This window comes from Pezoporus occidentalis, unplaced genomic scaffold (assembly GCF_034315485.1).
Source record: "Pezoporus occidentalis ecotype Australia unplaced genomic scaffold, CSIRO_AGI_Poc_V1 ctg21, whole genome shotgun sequence".
Lineage (NCBI taxonomy): Eukaryota > Metazoa > Chordata > Aves > Psittaciformes > Psittacidae > Pezoporus > Pezoporus occidentalis.
The window spans coordinates 4,939,648-4,959,639 of NW_026913964.1; the positions used below are offsets into that span (position 1 = coordinate 4,939,648).

The 19,992-nt window shown below is 36.4% G+C and overlaps 2 protein-coding genes across 2 annotated transcripts in view; one reads left to right on the forward strand and one right to left on the reverse strand.

The window, feature by feature from the left end:
• Positions 1–14,222, forward strand: part of LOC134163987 (uncharacterized) — a 612,365-nt gene extending 598,143 nt beyond the window's left edge. Inside the window, 1 exon segment of the mRNA XM_062619310.1 lies at positions 14,057–14,222. The gene's annotated coding sequence lies outside the window, so the exon portion shown is untranslated.
• The window catches only part of RYR3 (ryanodine receptor 3), a 225,138-nt gene that overhangs the window by 128,078 nt on the left and 77,068 nt on the right, over positions 1–19,992 (reverse strand). The window contains exons 11-18 of the mRNA XM_062619313.1: positions 19,036–19,209; positions 12,289–12,410; positions 9,980–10,148; positions 9,138–9,273; positions 7,481–7,576; positions 7,130–7,248; positions 4,529–4,662; positions 3,668–3,909 (exon numbers count right to left, since the gene is read on the reverse strand). Coding sequence (XP_062475297.1) covers positions 3,668–3,909; positions 4,529–4,662; positions 7,130–7,248; positions 7,481–7,576; positions 9,138–9,273; positions 9,980–10,148; positions 12,289–12,410; positions 19,036–19,209 — 1,192 coding nt within the window. The remainder of the gene's footprint in view (positions 1–3,667; positions 3,910–4,528; positions 4,663–7,129; positions 7,249–7,480; positions 7,577–9,137; positions 9,274–9,979; positions 10,149–12,288; positions 12,411–19,035; positions 19,210–19,992) is intronic.

Genomic DNA, 19,992 nt, shown 5'->3' on the forward strand with positions numbered 1-19,992 from the left:
ACAAAAACATCAAGTTTTATGTTTGTAGTCACGTAGACATAACCTTACCTTCATCTGTTTTATGAATGATTCTGCTTTTAGAGACAATAAGTCTTCTTCAAACTGATACAGAGCAGAAAAGTGCATAAACTGAGACCTCTGACACTGTTCACAAGACAGAATGTGCTCAGCTGAAATCATGCAAGTTCACACAGTAGCCTGATGCAGGAGTACTGAGGGACAGTAAATGATGTCCTCTTTATAAAGCTAACATTGATATATCCTTTTGTTGTGGTTGTTTGAGAGATATCAGAGTCACATATCTGTGAATATTCAGTGGTGAGACACTGGAAAAGGATTCCCAGGGAAGTTGTGGAAGCCTTGTCACTGGAACTGTTCAAGGTTGGGTTGGATGGAGCTTTGAGTATCTTAGTCTAGTGGAATGTGTCCCTGCCCACAGCACAGGGGTTGGACTAGAAGATCTTTAAAGATCCCTTCCAACTCAAACCATTCTATGCTTCTATAATTCTAACTGGAGCTGTGATTATAACCAATACCTAGGTATGCAGTATCAAGATGCAGAATATTATACTGAGTTATCAAAAAAAAGATTAATAATATAATGGGACAGGTTTTCTTTTTCAGCTACAATTCATTCACTAAACAGAGGGAGTTTCATTTTCCCTACCTGGGAAGGTGGAACCAGACTGCCATTAAAAGCACTCAGCAATAATAATAATGATAACTAGAGATAATACATCTGAAGTAATATAACTATACATATTTACATAAAACTGCAGTTTTTCAATTGCACTTGAGTATGATTATATTTTTAGTTAAGGAATATCTGTTCAGAATTTCTTTCAAAACAATTCAATTGAAAACATTGTATTTTAAGTGTAAAGCAAGCCTAACTAAGCAGTTATGCACTATTCCAAATCACTGTGTTTGGAACTTCTTATGAACAAATCAAGTCAATGTTTCAGGACAGTTTAAATACTCTGAATTTTCCCTTACTGCAGGATATGAGCTTTAAGAGACCTTCCAGCACTGTATTTCTGATGTTCAGTTACAGTTTATTTTTTTATTAATGATTTATGCACCCCTTTCTAACGGAGTATGTTGCAGATGTCTCCCAACCTACTTCCAAAAAATCATTGTTCCTATCATTTGGGAATTGTTCAGTAGTGCTGAAAAAAAATATTGAATTATGTATGTGCAGACACACACAGAGATATTTTATATACAAAATCCTGTGCTAGAACAATGCTAATAAAATAGAAGGTCAAACATACTCAAATTAGGAAATGTTAGAATGAAGGACATAAAAATCAAACTCAGCATAGTTATGTACACTGTATTTATGACACAGCTTTTTAACTGCATGGCCTGCATATTCTTTTCTGGACAATTAAAGAGAAATTATCTGTATATGGCATTTCAAGGCACTAAAAATACGGGGAAACAAATGATTTTGCTTAGAAGCCTTGAATAGCATACAGTAAATACAGCACAAGCCACAAATCAATTAAAAAAATAACCATAATTTACTGTATATGCAGGAGAGATCTGGAAGGAAAAATACATGCTACTTCATCATTAAATATCGTACAGAGAAAGACTAAAAGAATGTCTATTTTTTCCCTCCAAACTTAAAAATGCTCATGGATGGCTACACACTCAAGGAACAAACCCATTAAATATAGACAGATCTACAGAGTGTGCTATACTGAAGTTTGTTCCAAGTCTTCTGAAAAAACTTTAAAAGACTTTCACAGGAAATGTGGAAAGCTAAATTCCTGGTGAAAAAAAATGTAACAAAATGTCCTTTATAACAAAATGTTACACTTCCAAGTCAGTGTTTGAACATTTCAGAGAAAAGGTAGGCAGAATTGTCTAACTTAAAAAAAAAAAAAAGTCCACATCTCATTCTGGAAAATTAACTCTGTTTTCAATTCAACTCTACCTTGAGGCAGAGATCCAGCCAATAAAATCTGCTCTCAAACAATTTATGATTAACAAGGATGTAAGCAAAAGAAAATTTTAGATAATATTAATACCATGTTAATAAAAAGCAATCCTTTATATTCTTAAAAAAAAAATCTATATGAACAAAAGACCTTTACCAATTAAGACAACCATTATACATTTGAGGCACAAAACCTAATTGCCCGACCTCTGTTTTAAATATTTATGCAAATATAATACATATGTAAAATCTAGAAATTTTAGCATCTGCTTAGCTTCCTACTCTTTCCTTTCTCCTTCACTCCTTATTAATAGTTCAATTAAGTATATTACAAAAATATCAGATGATGTAATTAAGGGTATGTAGCTAATTACCTAAATATTTTATTTTATAGTTTTATGCATTACTTCTTCTCTGCAATGTTCCTGATTTAGAGAGTATTTAGGAACTTTAAGAAAGCAAAAACAACCATCAGCATTACCTGTGATGCTATTTGATTCTTACAATTTGCCAAAACACTTTGCTGTTATTTTCTACAGCTCCATATATTGACATGATCAAAAAGTATTCAGTTGTGACAAAGCTGTCTGTTTACAAAAAACAGACAGCTTTCCCTTTCTAGTCCCCATTCCCTGGATATAGTACTGGGTGAGGAATAATCATGCAAAAAACCAACAGCCTTGCTCAAAGCTACTTTCCAGCACCCAGAGAGCTCTCACTAACTCTTCTCCAAAGCAGATTCTTCTGTTTTCTCCTTTTTCCTCAGTGGTTATTCTTTGTGACACACTCATTACTACAAAAATTATTTGAACTGCAACACATCAGATGAGCCCTCCTGTAAACTCCTTTTATTCTTCTAGACCTCTTTACTCAAATATACAGAGTGCGTGGGCAGTGACATCCACATTTTTGTTAACCCACTAACATCTTCAATTCACTTGAACAAAGAATGGCTAATAAGACCACAAGTTTACCATCACTGGTGCTTAAGTGACCACAACATACACATTTGCTGGCATCCATTAACTCCCTTCTTTATAAACTGCAAGCGTAAGCACTTCACTGTAATACTAATTGACAGTCTTTTAGATAACTAGATACACTTCTTAGAAAAATTCTAATTTTTCTGCTAAGCATATTTTAGATGATATGAAAAATATATTTTCAAACTGCATAGCAACTGCAGGTTTTCATTTTGATATCACACAACACAAATTTATGCTTTAAAACCAACAGAGGTTGGTAATATCATAGCAAATCTTACTTCTAGTTGACAAAAACCATCAAAATTTAAATTCAATTTATTCAATTTATTAAATTTATCAACAGATGCGAGGATAAGAATGGCAATTTACTTCACCTGTACATACTCAGGGGAAAGAATAATACAAATGTATATTAACATACATATATGATTAATCTGTCTGAGATCAAGACATTCAGTGATTTATAACAGACTTCAGTCAGCATTCATCTAGATCTGGAAAATACCTTTTTTGTGATCAAAATCATGAAAACAGAAGCTATCTGCTAAAAAGCCTAATTAGTATAATCCAATATTGACTAAAATCTGATCTGAAATTCTAAATAACTTTACCATATCCCAGAGTTCTGAATGTAGCTCACTATAAAGAAGCATGCTATGTACAAACAAGAACTGAAGGTAAAGGTAGGTAACTCCTAAATGTAAAAATAAGGAGAAGTGAACAAAGTACCTACCAGACCACAGATGAAGGCCATCAAAACCATAAGAGTACAGGTCATCACCAACACCATTGCCTCCCCATCCTTCACCACCTCCAGGATAGGGGGCATAACCTGAAGTAGAGGCCCATCCAACTCGTAAATGTGTGGGTTCTGCCGTTAAGAATGGATCAACCTGATCAATTATTAACTCAAAGTACCACTTCTTGTATTGTGCAGAGCCCTCAGCAACACCCAAAAATATATTTGGCCTTATGCTAAGAAAGAAAATGGAAATCAGTTAGTGTAAACATAAAATGCAACATATGAATTATATTTCTGTATAATAGTCAAATTTACTTTGCAAATATGTAAGAGTATAGATGTCCACATTTTGCTTATGATATTTAAAACAGTGAGCCATTTTATAACTTTACAAAGTTGCTGTAGAATCATCTTTTAAGGTATAGGCTTCATGCTTTGAAACCTTATAGTCAAAAGAGGAATAAGAAGATCATTTCCTAAAATCAAAAACCAGAGTGAGGTTGTAGGAAAATCAAATCCCTCTTAAAACACGCAAGTACCTCACATTATGTTTACATTCTCCGTAATAATTATTAGGTAAAAACAGGTTCTGTTTTGAATGAGAAAAAAACAACTTTCATCTTTCATTTCAGAACAGACATTACTATAAATTAGCAATTTCTATTTGAGCACAGTTTCCATTACAAATGGCATTTGTTTTTCAGAAGTTAATACTTAAATAATTCCTAAGGTGTATGTCTCAATATTGAAAGCTGTGGAAGATCTCTTCGGTTACAGTATTTTCTTCAATTAATTATTAAAGACACGTAAGTCCCATTTTTTCTAATATAACAATAAAAGATGTCACTATACCTTGTCACATCATTAATCAAGCGTGTTTGCAAGAGTAAGTCTCTTCTAGGCAGTAGATTGTCACAAATCAGATTTTGATTGGCACGAACTGCAACTCCATTACAGACACAGAGAGAGCAAAGCACATCGAGAACCTTAAAAAATATACATATCAGAAGAAACTCAGGTAAAGGCATATACTATTATTAAGTTGTCTGCTTAATTTACAGTCAGAATAGACCTAAAGGAAGGAATATAGTACACATTACCATTATTGCTTTCTAAATACTTTTCACATATATGGACCAGGTGTAATATGTACTAATGAAAGAGGATATCAAACATAGATGGAACACAAATTCAGAACAAAGAGTTTGCAAAATGACTCAAAACCCCTTCCTTCAAGATTCCTTATTCCAATTTTGATTAGGAAAAAAGCAAAGCTAGAACAGCTGTATGCCAACTCTTTAATATTTTTTTAATTGAATCTCACTAAAAAGTTGAAATATAAAATGAAATTTGAGAAATTTACTGCAGCTCAAGAAACTTTCTGGCAAAATTAGAGGATAAATCTCAAACGCAATTCTCAGACTTCTTATGAATCTGTTCTGAAAGCACATTTTCAATAAGAGAAGTAATCCATTTATTCTTAAAATTAAAAACATTTAAAAGAATTTGTTATAAAGCAAAACAGAATTTCAGAAAGATCTTATTCTAAAATTTCAGCTTGCCTTCCCCCCCCCCCAGTCTGAGAAGTGAAAGAGATTGACATAGTTCTCCCACAGATTACTGGAGCAGAAGGTTTTGGAAGAGAAAACACAGCAATATAGTGCTGTTTGAAGCTAAGGGAGGAAGTTGCACACTTTTGCATAAAACAGGGAAGCTTAATGATGCAGTTGAGCTCAGACAAGCAATCATTAAAGCAATGAGCTGAAATGGCCTAAACTCTTACAGACTATCTCCAAGACAGAAAGCTACTTTCACACTATTGATTACCGTTTTGGAAACTCCTTTACAATGCAAAGAGCAGAAAACCACCCTCAACAGCAGCTTAAGCAAATATACTGCAAACTTTGCTATGGCCTAGGACCATGCATTTTTCTATCATCTCTGCCGCTGGGCAGAAACCTCTAGCAGAGGGACAGAGGCAGTAGCTTAAATAACCCCAGAAACTCTGACCAGTAGTCAGGTGGAAAGCATCTTAATAACATTAATGATCATCAGTAACCTTGAATATAAACTGTTTAAATAATCTGCATGCCCTCACTGACCATATTTCTGACACAAGGCTTTTAATTTTAAAAATCCATCAAATCAATAATTCCCAAACCTATTTTAGTTAATAATGTTACTGTTTCTTACTTCCTAAATTACAACAGAATTTCTAAACTAGTAAGAGAACAAGATATACTGTTTCTGGAGCTACAAATACATTAATTAATTCACATTATTTAGTCATGTTTAGTCAAGTATATAACAAATGGAAATGCACAAATACATTAGCAAGTCTAAATCTTCTCTTGTGTACAACATTTCCCTTTTCTACTTTAAGTTCTCACTATGAAGTCTACATTAAGATGCTCAGCTGAAAAGTTCTCTTTGCAGGTGACTGGCATGGCACAATAATCTTGCTAACAGCTAAAACAGTAACCTAAATTTCCCACTGTAATTTCAACCTTTTTCTTATGCCTGCTTATATCAGTTTGTACCCCTTAACCATGCTTTAAAATACTTCTTTTCCATATCTATAGTTGGTTAGGTTCTCTATATTACCTTTTCCTATAAATCAGTAATTTCAGCTCACTAAAACGTTTTTTGTTCTTCCTCCAGGTTATCAGTTTTTCAAATAAAATTTGAATTGAGGAAGGAAACTCACAGCAGAAAATCACACATAAAACTATATCCTCCTCTGTGTTGTGATGTCATCCTGCTTGCAGCCAGAAACTCTGTTCACCTTCTTCTGTCATATTAAATTGCACATTGATGTCTAAATTACTTTCCACCATTATTTCTTCTGGTATAACTCTGGGTTTTTTCTTTCTTCTGAACACCTGTGTTTTCAGATATTTGGATTATTTTTCCGATTTCTCACTTTATTTTGTTCTTTTCTGCTACTATTATTATTACTCAAGTAAGGAATGAGTTTGCAGGATTCAGTTCTGTCTGCTGATACAACAATGCAGACCCTGCATCAAAAACCAAGCTACTCTGTCCACGTGCTTACAGCCACCAGAATGCTTCATTTTCTCAGCAAATCCAAAGTTCATAATGTCAGTATTTCTCAACTATGCTTTTCTTACCTATTTATTGTATTTGGAACTGAAAAGCAATTGTATATTACACATTTTTTTAATCTCAACAAAGCAATTTTGCAGATGTACTTCAAGGTTATTCATTCCTTTCAAAGTAGTAGAATCACATAACTTTGGGGTTGGGATTTTTGTTTATTTGGGTGGGATTTTTGTTTTTGTTTGTTTGTTGGTTGGTTGCTTGGGGTTTTTTTGTTGTTTGGTTTGGTTTTGTTTTTATGGGTTGGGGTTTTGTTTTTTTGTTGTTTTGTTTTTTTTTTTTCCAGAAATCATTTTAAGGTTATCAATACATCCTCAGCTTTTCCAAACATACCTTGTAATTGCGCCCATGCTTATCCAACAATGAAATAATGGATTTGATGTGATCCTCAGCTATTATATTTAAAGCTTCTGGGCTTTCAATCAAGATACAGTGCAACACTTCCAAAATACCTATATGAAGGCCACAGAAATAATGTTGTTATTAAATCATCTGTGCAACTGGACATAATCTAAAAGTTTGATAAATAACAGAGTATCTGCAATACTTTGCTAAAAAGGGGGGGGGGTGCATTTGATTTCTAACTTATGCTGTTTCAAGGAAAATTGCCACGACATTTATAAGGTAAGATAGCTGGGTGTGGTGTACTGATAATTAATTTATATTGATTTAAATGCATCTCACCTGAGGAAGATTCTAATCTGTCCAATTTACTTATTAGCCAATCAAGGTTACTGGAAAACTGGGTACAATTGTTTCTGTTGCCACGAATAAGAGCAGCTGGAAAAAAATCCACAAGGTACAATGTTATAACAGGATATTTCCTCTTTAAGTCACCAATGTTAATAGTATATATTTTAATACAATTTTTATAACAACTTCACAAAATAATAAGCAGGCAAATCCTATATACATATATGTCAAGATAATAATATCAGCCACTGACATAACTTCTGAAGAGCATGCTGGTTTTGAAGTTGACAGGGGTTTACAGGATGAACAAGAATTTTAAGGAAAAAAGAAAATTGTTTTATTTATGTTTTTTTTATTTTATTGTTAAACTTAAATAGAAACTATCTACCAGCCTTGTTTAAAGCAAATGTCAAGCACCATCATGATGGAAAGGCTGAAATACTTTTTCTGTTTCTTCCTACCAGTGAGTGAGAAGATCATATGCAGAAGTTTAAGCTCAAGTGCAGGTCAGTTTTACTGCTCTTTAGCTCTACCTTTTATAGGTAGAATGTTATAGAATGGATAGCTTTCAGTCTTCAGCAGCACAGAACATAATGTTATTTGACTGCATTTTGAAAGTTCACCATCATTCAAGTTAAAAATGTTATTACTTATCATAAAAAAAAAGCTTTTGTTTACAATTGTCAAGGATTTTTATTATGAAACATTAACTTAATATTTATTACATCAGAACAAGTGTGTTCAAGAAAATCAAGACAAAATCTGAAAAGGCCTAAATATCACTAAAGAGAGGTTTTTCATCCTGCTTTCCTTTAAACTCATAAGACTGGAGTAAGGCATTGGTATCTCATTACTTTCTAAAGCAATGAGAAGATTCCACCAGAATCATTTGCATGTCTGTGCTATGTGAATAACCTCACTCTTCAAAGTACACACCCTAGCTTGTTTTATTCTTGTTCTAACTCTCAATTTGCATATTTTACTATGGTTTAGGACAAATTTTCTTTATCATGAAATCAGAATGTATTTAAACTCCATCAGAAGACAAGATTCTTCTATATAAGGAATTATGCAACTTGGGTATTAAATCAATGGTTTGAAGAAATACATATATACATACTTCTACTGCATAATTTTGACACTACTACAACACAGAAGCAGTTTGCTCTAGGAAGTATGGTGTTGAAATTGAAAAAAATCTTTTAATTTGATTTATATAATAATTTTTATTAACATTTAAATCTGGGCCTCAGGTAACAAACAGATTCAGGAGACCTGCAAGTTCCAACTAATGCTTTTAGGCTTCTCTTCAGCTTCAAAGACAGCTTTCTAGCTTTTCTGCTTTTAAAATAATAATTCACACCTATTTGCATACCACAGGTACATTTAAATTAAAACCAAACAAACAAACCAAAACACCACACTTGCACGCTTCACCAATCATTTTCCTAGCTGAGATTTTTCTTCTATATCATTGTTCAAGAAACTCTATTCTCTGCAATAACTATCAGTAAGTATACGGAAGAAATTCTGTAATTTACATGACAGCATGAATAGCATTTGAAGTATTCTTTGGTGGTGAAGAAGGAAGTTCAATATAAGAATACATATCCTGCTTTTTGCATTAGTAGACTACTGAAGACCTTACCTAACAATTTGTAAAGTAGATTCAAAATTTCTTTCCATGCTGTACCATGTTCTTCTCTTGTAAATCCTGCAAAATGAGCTGCGCTGTTGTAGTCATTTAAGCGATCAATGCAATTCAAAACTATTGCCAGCATTCCCTAAACACATATGACAGAAAGGAAAGTGAACTGTATATAAATGAGCATTTGTTGTTGTCGTTTTAAAAGATTTCCTCCTGCACACATTTAAAAGTTGCATCATCTTAGATTTAAAAACAAAAAACAAAAACAACCAAATTATTGTGCATACAAGATTTGAATATGTATTTTTCAACATCATAGAATCATCTATTTTAGAAAATGATTCTACACGCTTCCTTACTCAGCCAAGAATTATAGAAAGTAAAGAATAAACGAAGACAACAATAAAGCCTTTTATAATTTTTGTGAACAGACTGTTTTTTGCATAAAATTTTTACATCAGAAGTAACATCTATCTTTTCAGTATTTGTTTGGAGTATCCAGAATGTAAAACTTCATAGACAGAAAAAGAAACTTGTCACAATGGTTTCTTTTAAAAATGACATCTGTTGAAAGATTCTCAGAAGTACTAAGACCAAATTTTATGAGAGAGCTTGTGGCCTATGGCAAGTGTGAAAGCAAAAAATATGCAACAGCAAGTTATCATACCGCATTAGTCTATTATATATAATATACATGTTAAATTAATTACATATAACTACCCATGGAACTTTGCATTATAAATCATATGCATACATCTAGATGATAATATATAGGTTCTTCTGAATGTTTGTGACACAATACACTTAAAATTAAAATAATGTAACAGTTCCTCTCTCTGTACCTCCTCTTTGAATAGATTTTGTCTGTTTTTGAGTGACCGAAGCTTGTTTTGCTTATCTTCATGTTCCAGATCTTCTTCGGGAAGCTTAAAGTAAGTAATCAGGTCTTGCAGAGTCTGAGCCATCTCCTCAACAGGCAGGGCAGTGGATGATAATGTTCTGTTGTTTCCACTATGGAAAACAATGAGAAAGACTGGCAGCATTATTCATTTTCCCACTGTAATTTACAGTATTATGTAGCAGCCTCTTTTCTGCTGGCATCTAAATCAAGTCTTGTTTAACACATGAAATATGTATATGATCAACACCTGATCTGAATTGCAAATCATTCAAATATCTATTGTCTAGGTGTCCAGTGCTCAGATTCTACTTCCACTTCCTGAAGTGGAATCGCATTTCCCATTCTGAACTGATGTAAAGAGACAGAATCAGTAAAACAAATGGAAAAAAAGAAAAAAAAGATTAAACAGAGAAGAAAGATCTACCAAAGTCCTTTCTGACAGTAACTAATTTTATTTAGATAGTTTTAAATCCTATTGATAATACAGGTATAATGTGCAGATGGACTAAAATAGTAGCAGTTATTGAGGCTGTACAATCCCAGTCTTCTAGACATAGAATACAAAAGTAACAGGTAATTCTAACATCATTAATTACATCTACTGTATCAACTCTATATAAGAAATAAAGAAGGGTGTATTTAAAAATATAAAGCATTTCAAGGAGTCCCAGTTATCAGTAGCATAATGGACCATAGAATCATAAAATCATAGAATGGTTTGGGTTGGAAGGGACTTTTAAAGGTCATCTAGTCCAACCCCCATGCAATAAGCAGGGACAGGCTGCTCAGAACTACATTCAGCCTGGCCTTGAATACCTCCAGGACTGGAGTATCTACCACCTCTCTGGGCAACCTGTTTCAGTATTTTACTACCCTCATTATAAAAAAAGGTCTTCTTCATGTCCAGCCTGAAATTCCCCTCTTTTAATTTAAAACCATTGCCCCTCATCCTATCGCAACAGGATAAAAAGTATCTTCCCATCTTTTATAGGGCTTTTTTTAAGTACCGAAAGGCTGAAATAAGATCTCCCTGGAGTCTTCTCCCCAACTCCAGGCCCTTCCTCACAGGAGACATGCTCCATCCCTCTGATCATTTTTGTGTCCCTCCTCTGGACACACTCCAATAGGTCTGTATCTTTCCTGTACTGAGGACTGAGAGTCGGACACAGTACTCCAGCTAAGGTCTCACCAGAGCAGAGGGGCAGAATCACCTGTTTTGACCTGCTGGACACACTTCTGTGGATGCGGGCCAAGATACAATTGGCCTTCTGGGCTGCAAGCATACATTGCTGTCTCATATTCAATCTTTCATCCACCAGTACCCCCAAGTCCTTCTCCTCAGAGGTGCTCTCAATCCCTTCATACCCCAGCCTGTATTGATACCAGGTGCAGGATCAGGCGCATGTCTCTTTCCTGTCCCAGCATTTGCTCAGTCTTGGGTGACAATCCAATTTTTTAGTCTGACTCACTATTAGAAATAATTTAATCTTGGAGGAGCTGATTGCTGGCAGAAGTGGTTCTGGTTTTATATCCTCAGCACAAGAAATACAAAGGAGCAGTGTATACTACTGTCATACTGAAGAAGTAACGTTTTCAATGGTGGGTTCCCTGAAAGCAAAGTCTTAATTATAAACTCATTTTTCTTTATTTTAATTTTATTAGGCAGCAATACAAGAATGGCCACTTGATCATCTTAATAAAACTTCTGCCAAGCACTATGAAAAAAGTTTCTACAGTACTATATATATTATTACCAATTTCACTGTGTATACATACTCATATGTTGATCTCAACAACTATAAATGAATATGCATTGACACTGAATTGTATTTTACCATAAAATTTGCCCAAAACATATCCTATGAAAGAGCTATAGTGAAGTAAACATGGAACTTTCACACTCAAAAAAGGAAAAAGAATTCTTTTATGAATACTGTGAAGTTCTAGCTACTATGGAATATTTACTAATGCTGTAACACTAAAATCATTTAGCATGTTTTCTTTAATCTGGATTATGATCCAGTTTGTTCTGGCTTCACATAAATAAACTTAAAAAAGATATGTTATCTATTTAATTGCATTACTCACCAAAATTGCAAAATTAAGTCAGTAAAAAAATCTGGCTAATAACTTTTAAATACAAATACTTGAAAGCAGGAAATAAGGATTCTGTTAGAGTAATTCTTATAATTTCAGAATACTTCAAAAGCCAAGTATAAAACAGATATTATAAAAGATAGTAACAACTACCTTATAAACTGGCTGAATAAGCTTGTAGTATTGCGAATGATTCGAGCAGCCTGGGATTCCTCATGCTGACATCTTTGTAAAGTTAGACCATCATCCATATGGCCTTCTTGGTGTAATATAACCTATTAAAAGTCAGTAATTATCAGAATAGTTACATTAATAACTTGTGTGCTTTTCAGTATTTTGTAACTTAGTTCAATATCACACTGAAAACAGTAACTGCATACATGCTGAGCCACTACCTGTCAATCACTTTATCTGGATACTTTTTTATTAACTAATTACAAATCTGTCAGTCTCACATAAAAGTTATTCAGAGACATATTTTAATGTGCCTTTATTCTCTTATAATTCATTAAACATGCTTATCAAATATTTTCCAACTGAAACAAAAACTGTCATTCTATATTCTGGCTGTCAGGTAAAGAGGATCTTCACTATCTTAAGCATACTTTACAAAAGATTCACGCATGAAAAGACTACTGAAAAGAAAATCAAGCAGAAATGACAAACATTATAAAAATTACAATGCAGCTAAAGGAACAACCACATTTGTGAGTAACTTCTGAACCATTTAACTATTCTCTGCACATTATGTTTGATTCTTACCAGATCCCCACAGATGTGATCAACAAGATAACAGCAATGTCTCCACCAACTAATAAGAAAGAAACGCAAGCTTTCTTGGGTGCAGTGGGGTTCTGGAGAATGCACATCCCAAATTACAGTTCGATTGTAAGCCCTCTCTATCATGTGACCCGGAAGAAGAATGATTTTAAATGGGGCCCTGAGCAGCAACAAGCCTTTGAGCAAATTAAACGCGAGATAGTTCATGCAGTAGCCCTTGGACCTGTCCGGACCGGACCAGATGTAAAAAATGTACTGTACACTGCAGCTGGGGAGAACGGTCCTACCTGGAGCCTCTGGCAGAAAGCTCCAGGGGAGACTCGAGGTCGACCCCTCGGCTTTTGGAGTCGGGGATATAAAGGATCTGAGGCCAGCTATACCCCAACTGAGAAAGAGATACTGGCAGCCTATGAAGGGGTTCGAGCTGCTTCGGAAGTGATTGGCACTGAAGCACAGCTCCTTCTGGCACCCCGGCTGCCCGTGCTGGGCTGGATGTTCAAAGGCAGGGTCTCCTCTGCACATCATGCAACCGATGCTACATGGAGTAAATGGGCTGCACTAATTACACAACGAACTCGAATAGGAAATCCCAGTCGTCCAGGCATTCTAGAAGTCATCATGGACTGGCCAGAGGGCAAAGATTTCGGAATGTCACCAGAGGAGGAGGTGATGCGCGCTGAAGAGGCCCCACCATATAATAAACTGTCAGAAAGTGAAAAGCAGTATGCCTTGTTTACTGATGGCTCTTGCCGTATTGTGGGAAAGCATCGGAGATGGAAGGCAGCTGTATGGAGTCCTGGACGACAAGCTGCAGAAACTGCTGACGGAGAGGGTGAATCGAGTCAGTTTGCCGAGGTGAAAGCCATCCAGCTGGCCCTGGACATTGCTGAACGAGAAAAGTGGCCAGTACTTTATCTCTATACTGACTCATGGATGGTGGCAAATGCCCTGTGGGGGTGGTTGAAGCAGTGGAAGCAGAGCAACTGGCAACGCAGAGGTAAACCCATCTGGGCTGCTGCAGTGTGGAAAGATATTGCTGCCAGGGTGCAGAACCTGGTGGTGAAGGTACGTCATGTAGATGCCCATGTACCCAAGAGTCGGGCCACTGAGGAACACCAGAACAACCAACAAGTGGATAAAGCGGCTAAGATTGAAGTGGCTCAGATGGACTTAGATTGGCAACATAAAGGTGAATTATTTTTGGCCTGGTGGGCCCATGACACTTCAGGCCATCAGGGCAGAGATGCAACATATAGATGGGCCCGTGACCGAGGGGTGGACTTAACAATGGACACTATTGCCCAGGTTATTCATGAGTGTGAAACATGTGCTGCAATTAAACAAGCCAAGCGGTTAAAGCCTCTTTGGTATGGAGGACGATGGTTGAAGTATAAATATGGGGAGGCCTGGCAGATTGACTATATCACACTGCCACCAACCCGCCAAGGCAAGCGCCATGTGCTTACCATGGTGGAAGCAACCACCGGGTGGCTGGAAACATACGCCGTGCCCCATGCCACTGCCCGGAACACCATCCTGGGCCTTGAGAAACAGATTTTGTGGCGACACGGCACCCCAGAGAGAATTGAGTCAGACAATGGGACTCATTTCCGGAATAACCTTATAGATATTTGGGCCAAAGAGCATGGCATTGAGTGGGTATATCACATCCCCTACCATGCACCAGCCTCTGGGAAAATCGAACGGTACAATGGGCTGTTAAAAACTACACTGAGAGCAATGGGTGGGGGAACTTTCAAGCATTGGGATACACACTTACCAAAGGCCACCTGGTTGGTCAACACCAGAGGATCTGCCAACAGGGCTGGCCCAGCCCAGTCAGAACTGTTACATATTGTAGAGGGGGACAAAGTTCCCATGGTGCATATGAAGAATTTGCTGGGGAAGACAGTCTGGGTTATTCCTGCTTCAGGTAAAGGCAAACCCACTCGTGGGATTGCTTTTGCTCAGGGACCTGGATATACTTGGTGGGTAATGCGGGAAGATGGGGAAGTCCGATGTATACCTCAAGGGGATTTGATTTTAGGGGAAAACAGCCCGTGAACTCAATTGTATGCTGTTGCCTGCTGTGTAATGCTTTTATAGCCCATCAACTAGATGTCTCCAGGTCACCAGCGACTGGCCCTGACTTCCCTCCAGCCATCATCCCAACAGAGAATGAACTTTGAACATCATGGACCGAATGGACTCGGCAGCATTATAGGGATTGGTCCATGCACTAAGAAAATGATTTTTCCTCTTGGTCTGTATGTATATGGATGTATATATGTGGGAGAGCGATGGTGTATTGAAAATGTGGGATCTGAGCACGACGTGAATGGTATGGAATAAGGGGTGGATAATGTCCTGGGTTCTGCAGTAGCAGTCATGTTTTTTCCTTTGTGTTAACTGGTACAGTGCTATGTTTTGACTTCCAGTTTGAGAACAGTGTTGGTGAAGCCGATGTTCTCGGTTGTTGCTAAGTGATGTTTACCCTGACCAAGGACTCTGTGAGCCTCATGCTCTGCCAGGGAGGAGGGGAAGCCGGGAGGAAGCAGAGACAGGACACCTGACCCAAACTGACCAAAGAGGTATTCCATACCACAGCACGTCATGCCCAGGATGTAACTGGGAGTTAGCCGGAGGGGCTGGGGGACTGCAGGGTTGGAGGAGGTATCGGTCGGAGCTTGGTTGGGCCTGGGGGGCGAGTTATCGGTCGGCTGGTGGTGAGATGATGTATTCTCTTCTCTTGTTATTTCCTTTATCATTATTATCATTGGTGGTAGCAGTAGTGATTTGTGTTATACCTTAGTTACTAAACTGTTCTTATCTCAACCCGTGGGAGTTGCATTCTTTTCGATTCTCCTCTCCGTCCCTCCGAGAGCAGGGGGAGGGCAAGAAAGGGGGGGAAGTGAGTGAACGAATTACCTGACTGGGTTTAAACCACGACAACCATACATGAACATCATATGAAACTCAAGCAATTGCAGAGATCCTTTAGTGGGTTTTAATTTTTCCCCTTAAATAAAAGCAGAATTTCACCAAAAGCTAGCATAAAAACAAGTCATTAAAATACTACAGCTTTTTTGTAAGAATTAAATGTGAGTTATCCTGTTTCTTTGCCCAATATGTAATCTATTGAATCCTCCACTTGAAGAACGTATTTTTTTTAACTCAGAGATGGTAAAAATTTGCTGCCCAACTTCTCAATTAGTTGAGGAATTCTGGAGGCACTGAATAATTAACAAAGAAACTAATAATGCTATACAAGTTGGCACTGCCCCATGTGGGAGGGTTATTTACCAACAGCTTTTTTCACGCACTGGCAATTGGGCATATACACAGTTACGTTTTTCTATATGTGAAAGAATTCAAAGTACACATGTGCTCTGTTCCTTCCAACATACTAAGGTAGTGCTTTTAAAAGAGACAAACTTCACCCTAGGAGTTTATCTGGACCCCAAAATCCATACAAATATGACAGAGAGGATTAGGAAGACATTTCTGAATGAGTATATTGATAATATTATCTTTAAGGAGACTAGTTTACATATTTGTTATCTTTCCTCTTCATTCAAGTACTTTGTATAGAGTCACACTGTGGATGACTTCATCAGCTTAAATATCACATAAAGAAGGATCCAGGGGTCTCTTAACTGAACAGTAACTAAAGAACTGTTCTTCCCATCACAAAACTAGTAGGAAAACATTTGACAATCAGATAATCTTTCCTCAGGCTCCAGATTTTGGAGCTACAGGAATGGTACAGGAATGAAAAATATAACAGATAGGACATTAAAGCTGTAACACCTTTGCAAAGTAACTGAATCTTCACACGTGGCAGATACGCACTTTTCTCCCTCAGTATGCAGCAGACTAGGGATGAGAAAAGTCTTTTAGAAGGACTTAATCTTCCCTATTTCTCTGACCAAAAAATAACAACCTCCAAACCTCAACTAAATCATCCTGAAACACCACAATGACAAGAAAGGGCTACTTAGAACTCCAGTAAGTAGATTATGGCTAGAAGCATCCAGCACTGCCTACTCCAGTACCTCAGACAAACCACTTCCCTGCATATACAGAGGCATTTGGCACTGCCTTTCTTCCTGAGGTACAGCAGGGCATTGGTATTGACCAACACCCTGAGCAATGGTCTCTGGGATGTAAATCCAAAACATTTAATGTGTTTCTCTGTTCTTTGAGCTCTAGCATTCTGGAGCTCTGCAGGAGTTCACAGTTTGCACAGAAGCAAGCTCTCAAACTGGAAAGAAAGGTATCTATCACTCATGCTGGAGGGTGAAGAAATATTTAACAGGATATTGATACAAACATTATCACTATCTGGCAAAGTCTTGAACCCCTGGTTACCAAGATCTCGGAGAGAGATGCAACAGATAAAAACTCTGGCAGAAATCGTGCAACAGAAGCCTCACAAATGAAGCCAGAATTTCTTACCTTTTTGTGCCTTGCAAAGACAGCATGATAACTAGATACATGAAACTACACCAAAGCCAAACAAAAGACATTTTTACTTGGAACCCCAGCCCTCTCCCCCCACCCTACCAAACCCTTTGCAGTCAGCTTGAAAAGGATTACAGTGACTGAAAGTGAAAAATCTCCTGACAAAATGATGGTGAAGGACCCATCATTTTACCCCAAGGGATGTAAAAATTCTTTATAAAATTATAGTCTAGTACTATATCTTGCAGAGGATAAAATATTGTTTCTTGCCTCCACGGAAATATCAACTACAGGAAGCAATAAGGTTTGGGTTTTCCCCTGTTTTAAGGCACTTAACAGGAGACAATTCTCTAGGTGACAGGGCAACAAAAGATTTGGTGTCTTTGAACATGAATGAAACAGTTGGAAAGGAGAATAAAAGTGACAGGCAATCATGGAAGTTGTTTTAGTCCTTTGCTGTTGAGCAGAAAACTGGGGGCGGGGGGGAAACCTAAACTTTACAGGAAGCTAATATAAAATTCCTCATTTGAATACAGAGGAAGAATCTACATGCTGCCTTTTAAAGAAGGAAAATTAGACCCTCTGAGGAAACAGAATCCCATACCCAACACTGTCATGGGAAAGGAAGAGGCCAACCTTGCGTGAATAACTCTCTTACCAAGAAAATACTGAGTGACTGGCATACAAAGAAGAACTCTGACAGCAATGCTGCTGACAGAGACACTCACTGCCCATTTATGACCATGTGTGTTGCACAAATAAATGAGATTGTGTCAGGAGTGTGCTGTGGACCTCATTTTTAATATTACAGTGCTTGTGTACAGGTATCCTCTTGGTAATGTACATACAAGCCATTAAAGAAAATATCCCAACTTACGTTCAGTAATGAATTTTTTTCATGTTCTAGTGTTAGATTAAAATTGAAAAAAAATCCGTGTATACAAAGATTCATTTGGCAATAATGCAATTATGCAAAGGGAGTACTGAACCCACTAATAGTGAATGAAATTTAAACATAATTTGAAGAGATAACAGGCCACATGATCCTTAAGAATATAACATTACATTCAAAATATACTAATACCTTATAATCAAAAGGCTGAGAGAAAGACCTTCTTGATGCCACATCAAAATTATATTCAACATTTTGACAGGAAATTTTTCATTAATACCCCTTAAGAAACTTGAGGAGATTAAGTAACAAGTTAAATTAACATTTCATACAGTATACTGTATTAAAAAATCTAAAATACCAATGAAAGCAAGATCACTTATAAGTTTACATTGTTAAACAGTACAGATTTTCAAAACAATGATTTTCACCATCCAAATCAGGAATTTCTGTATTTTACTGCAGTATCAAAAATAAAAATTGAGCCCAAATTAATAATTTCCTCTGGCAAGAAAAATAGATAGATGCATTTCTTACTGGCAAAATTTTTCTTCAGTTACATAGTTATGTTAATAGCCACCATTGTTTATCGTTTTAGAAGGAAACATTTACACCATTTTCAATACACCATTTTCCATAAAGCACAGAACAATAAAACCCACAATTGCCATATTGGTAGAATGGTAAAAAACAGGACAGACAGAAAATGTTATGCAACTAACATTCATTTTACAAGTAACTGAAAAAAAACCCTTAAACATTACCTTTCTTTTCAAGGGACCTAAACGTGCTGATTTAGCATCTTGAGCTTTGTAAGTCAACCATAAAGCACTAGCCACATGTTGGACAAAACAGATTGAATCACCATACTTTATTTCTGGGACTCCCATTCCATCAATGTCACGTTTAAGACTAGAGTCCTGCTTTTCTTTTAGCTCCTAAAAAAGATAAAATAAAAGCTGGTATTTAATTTCTGTACCAGAATTGGATAAACCATGGAATTCTACACAAGAGGAATAATGCCCCTGTATTGCAACAACCAGCAAAGATGAATCTTTTTAAATACATTCAGTTTAGCCGTTACATTTATTTTAATTTTAACTTTTTTTCCCCATGTATTTTATTTTTACATTTATCCATTTTTAAGAGGAATTAGATTCTTTCAAATCTCTTTTAAAGACATTGTTCTATGCTCAGCTGGAATATCCAGTACAATTTTTAAGCCCAACCTATTACTTAATACCATACTTCATCATGTACAAACAGAGGATCTTAAGTCTCCAGCACAAAAGCAAGTTGCCATTTGGGGGGGGGGGGGGTAATAAAATAGTTTTCCTTTCCAAATTGAATTCAGGAATAAGAACAGAATTATGCAGCAATTTCTGTAACAGCAAATTATAGATGCATGCACATATGTGTATTAAATCGACAATTCTGAGTAATTAGAATATAAATATTTTTCTACTATTTCAAATGCTGATGAACTTAAGCGTTGGTAGTTGCTCATTTGTTGTTAAGTAAACAAAATGTGATAGACATTGAGACACAGTTTAAATTTTTATATGTGTAATGGGTTTTCTTACTTCATTTCAGTTTACTGAATGTTCAATATCTGTGGAGTAAAGAGAAGTTCTATTTTAACTATGCTAATCTACTTTAATTTATATGGGATTTAGCTGTCACATTTCAACAGTTGAAACAGACAGCATCATAATGCCAAG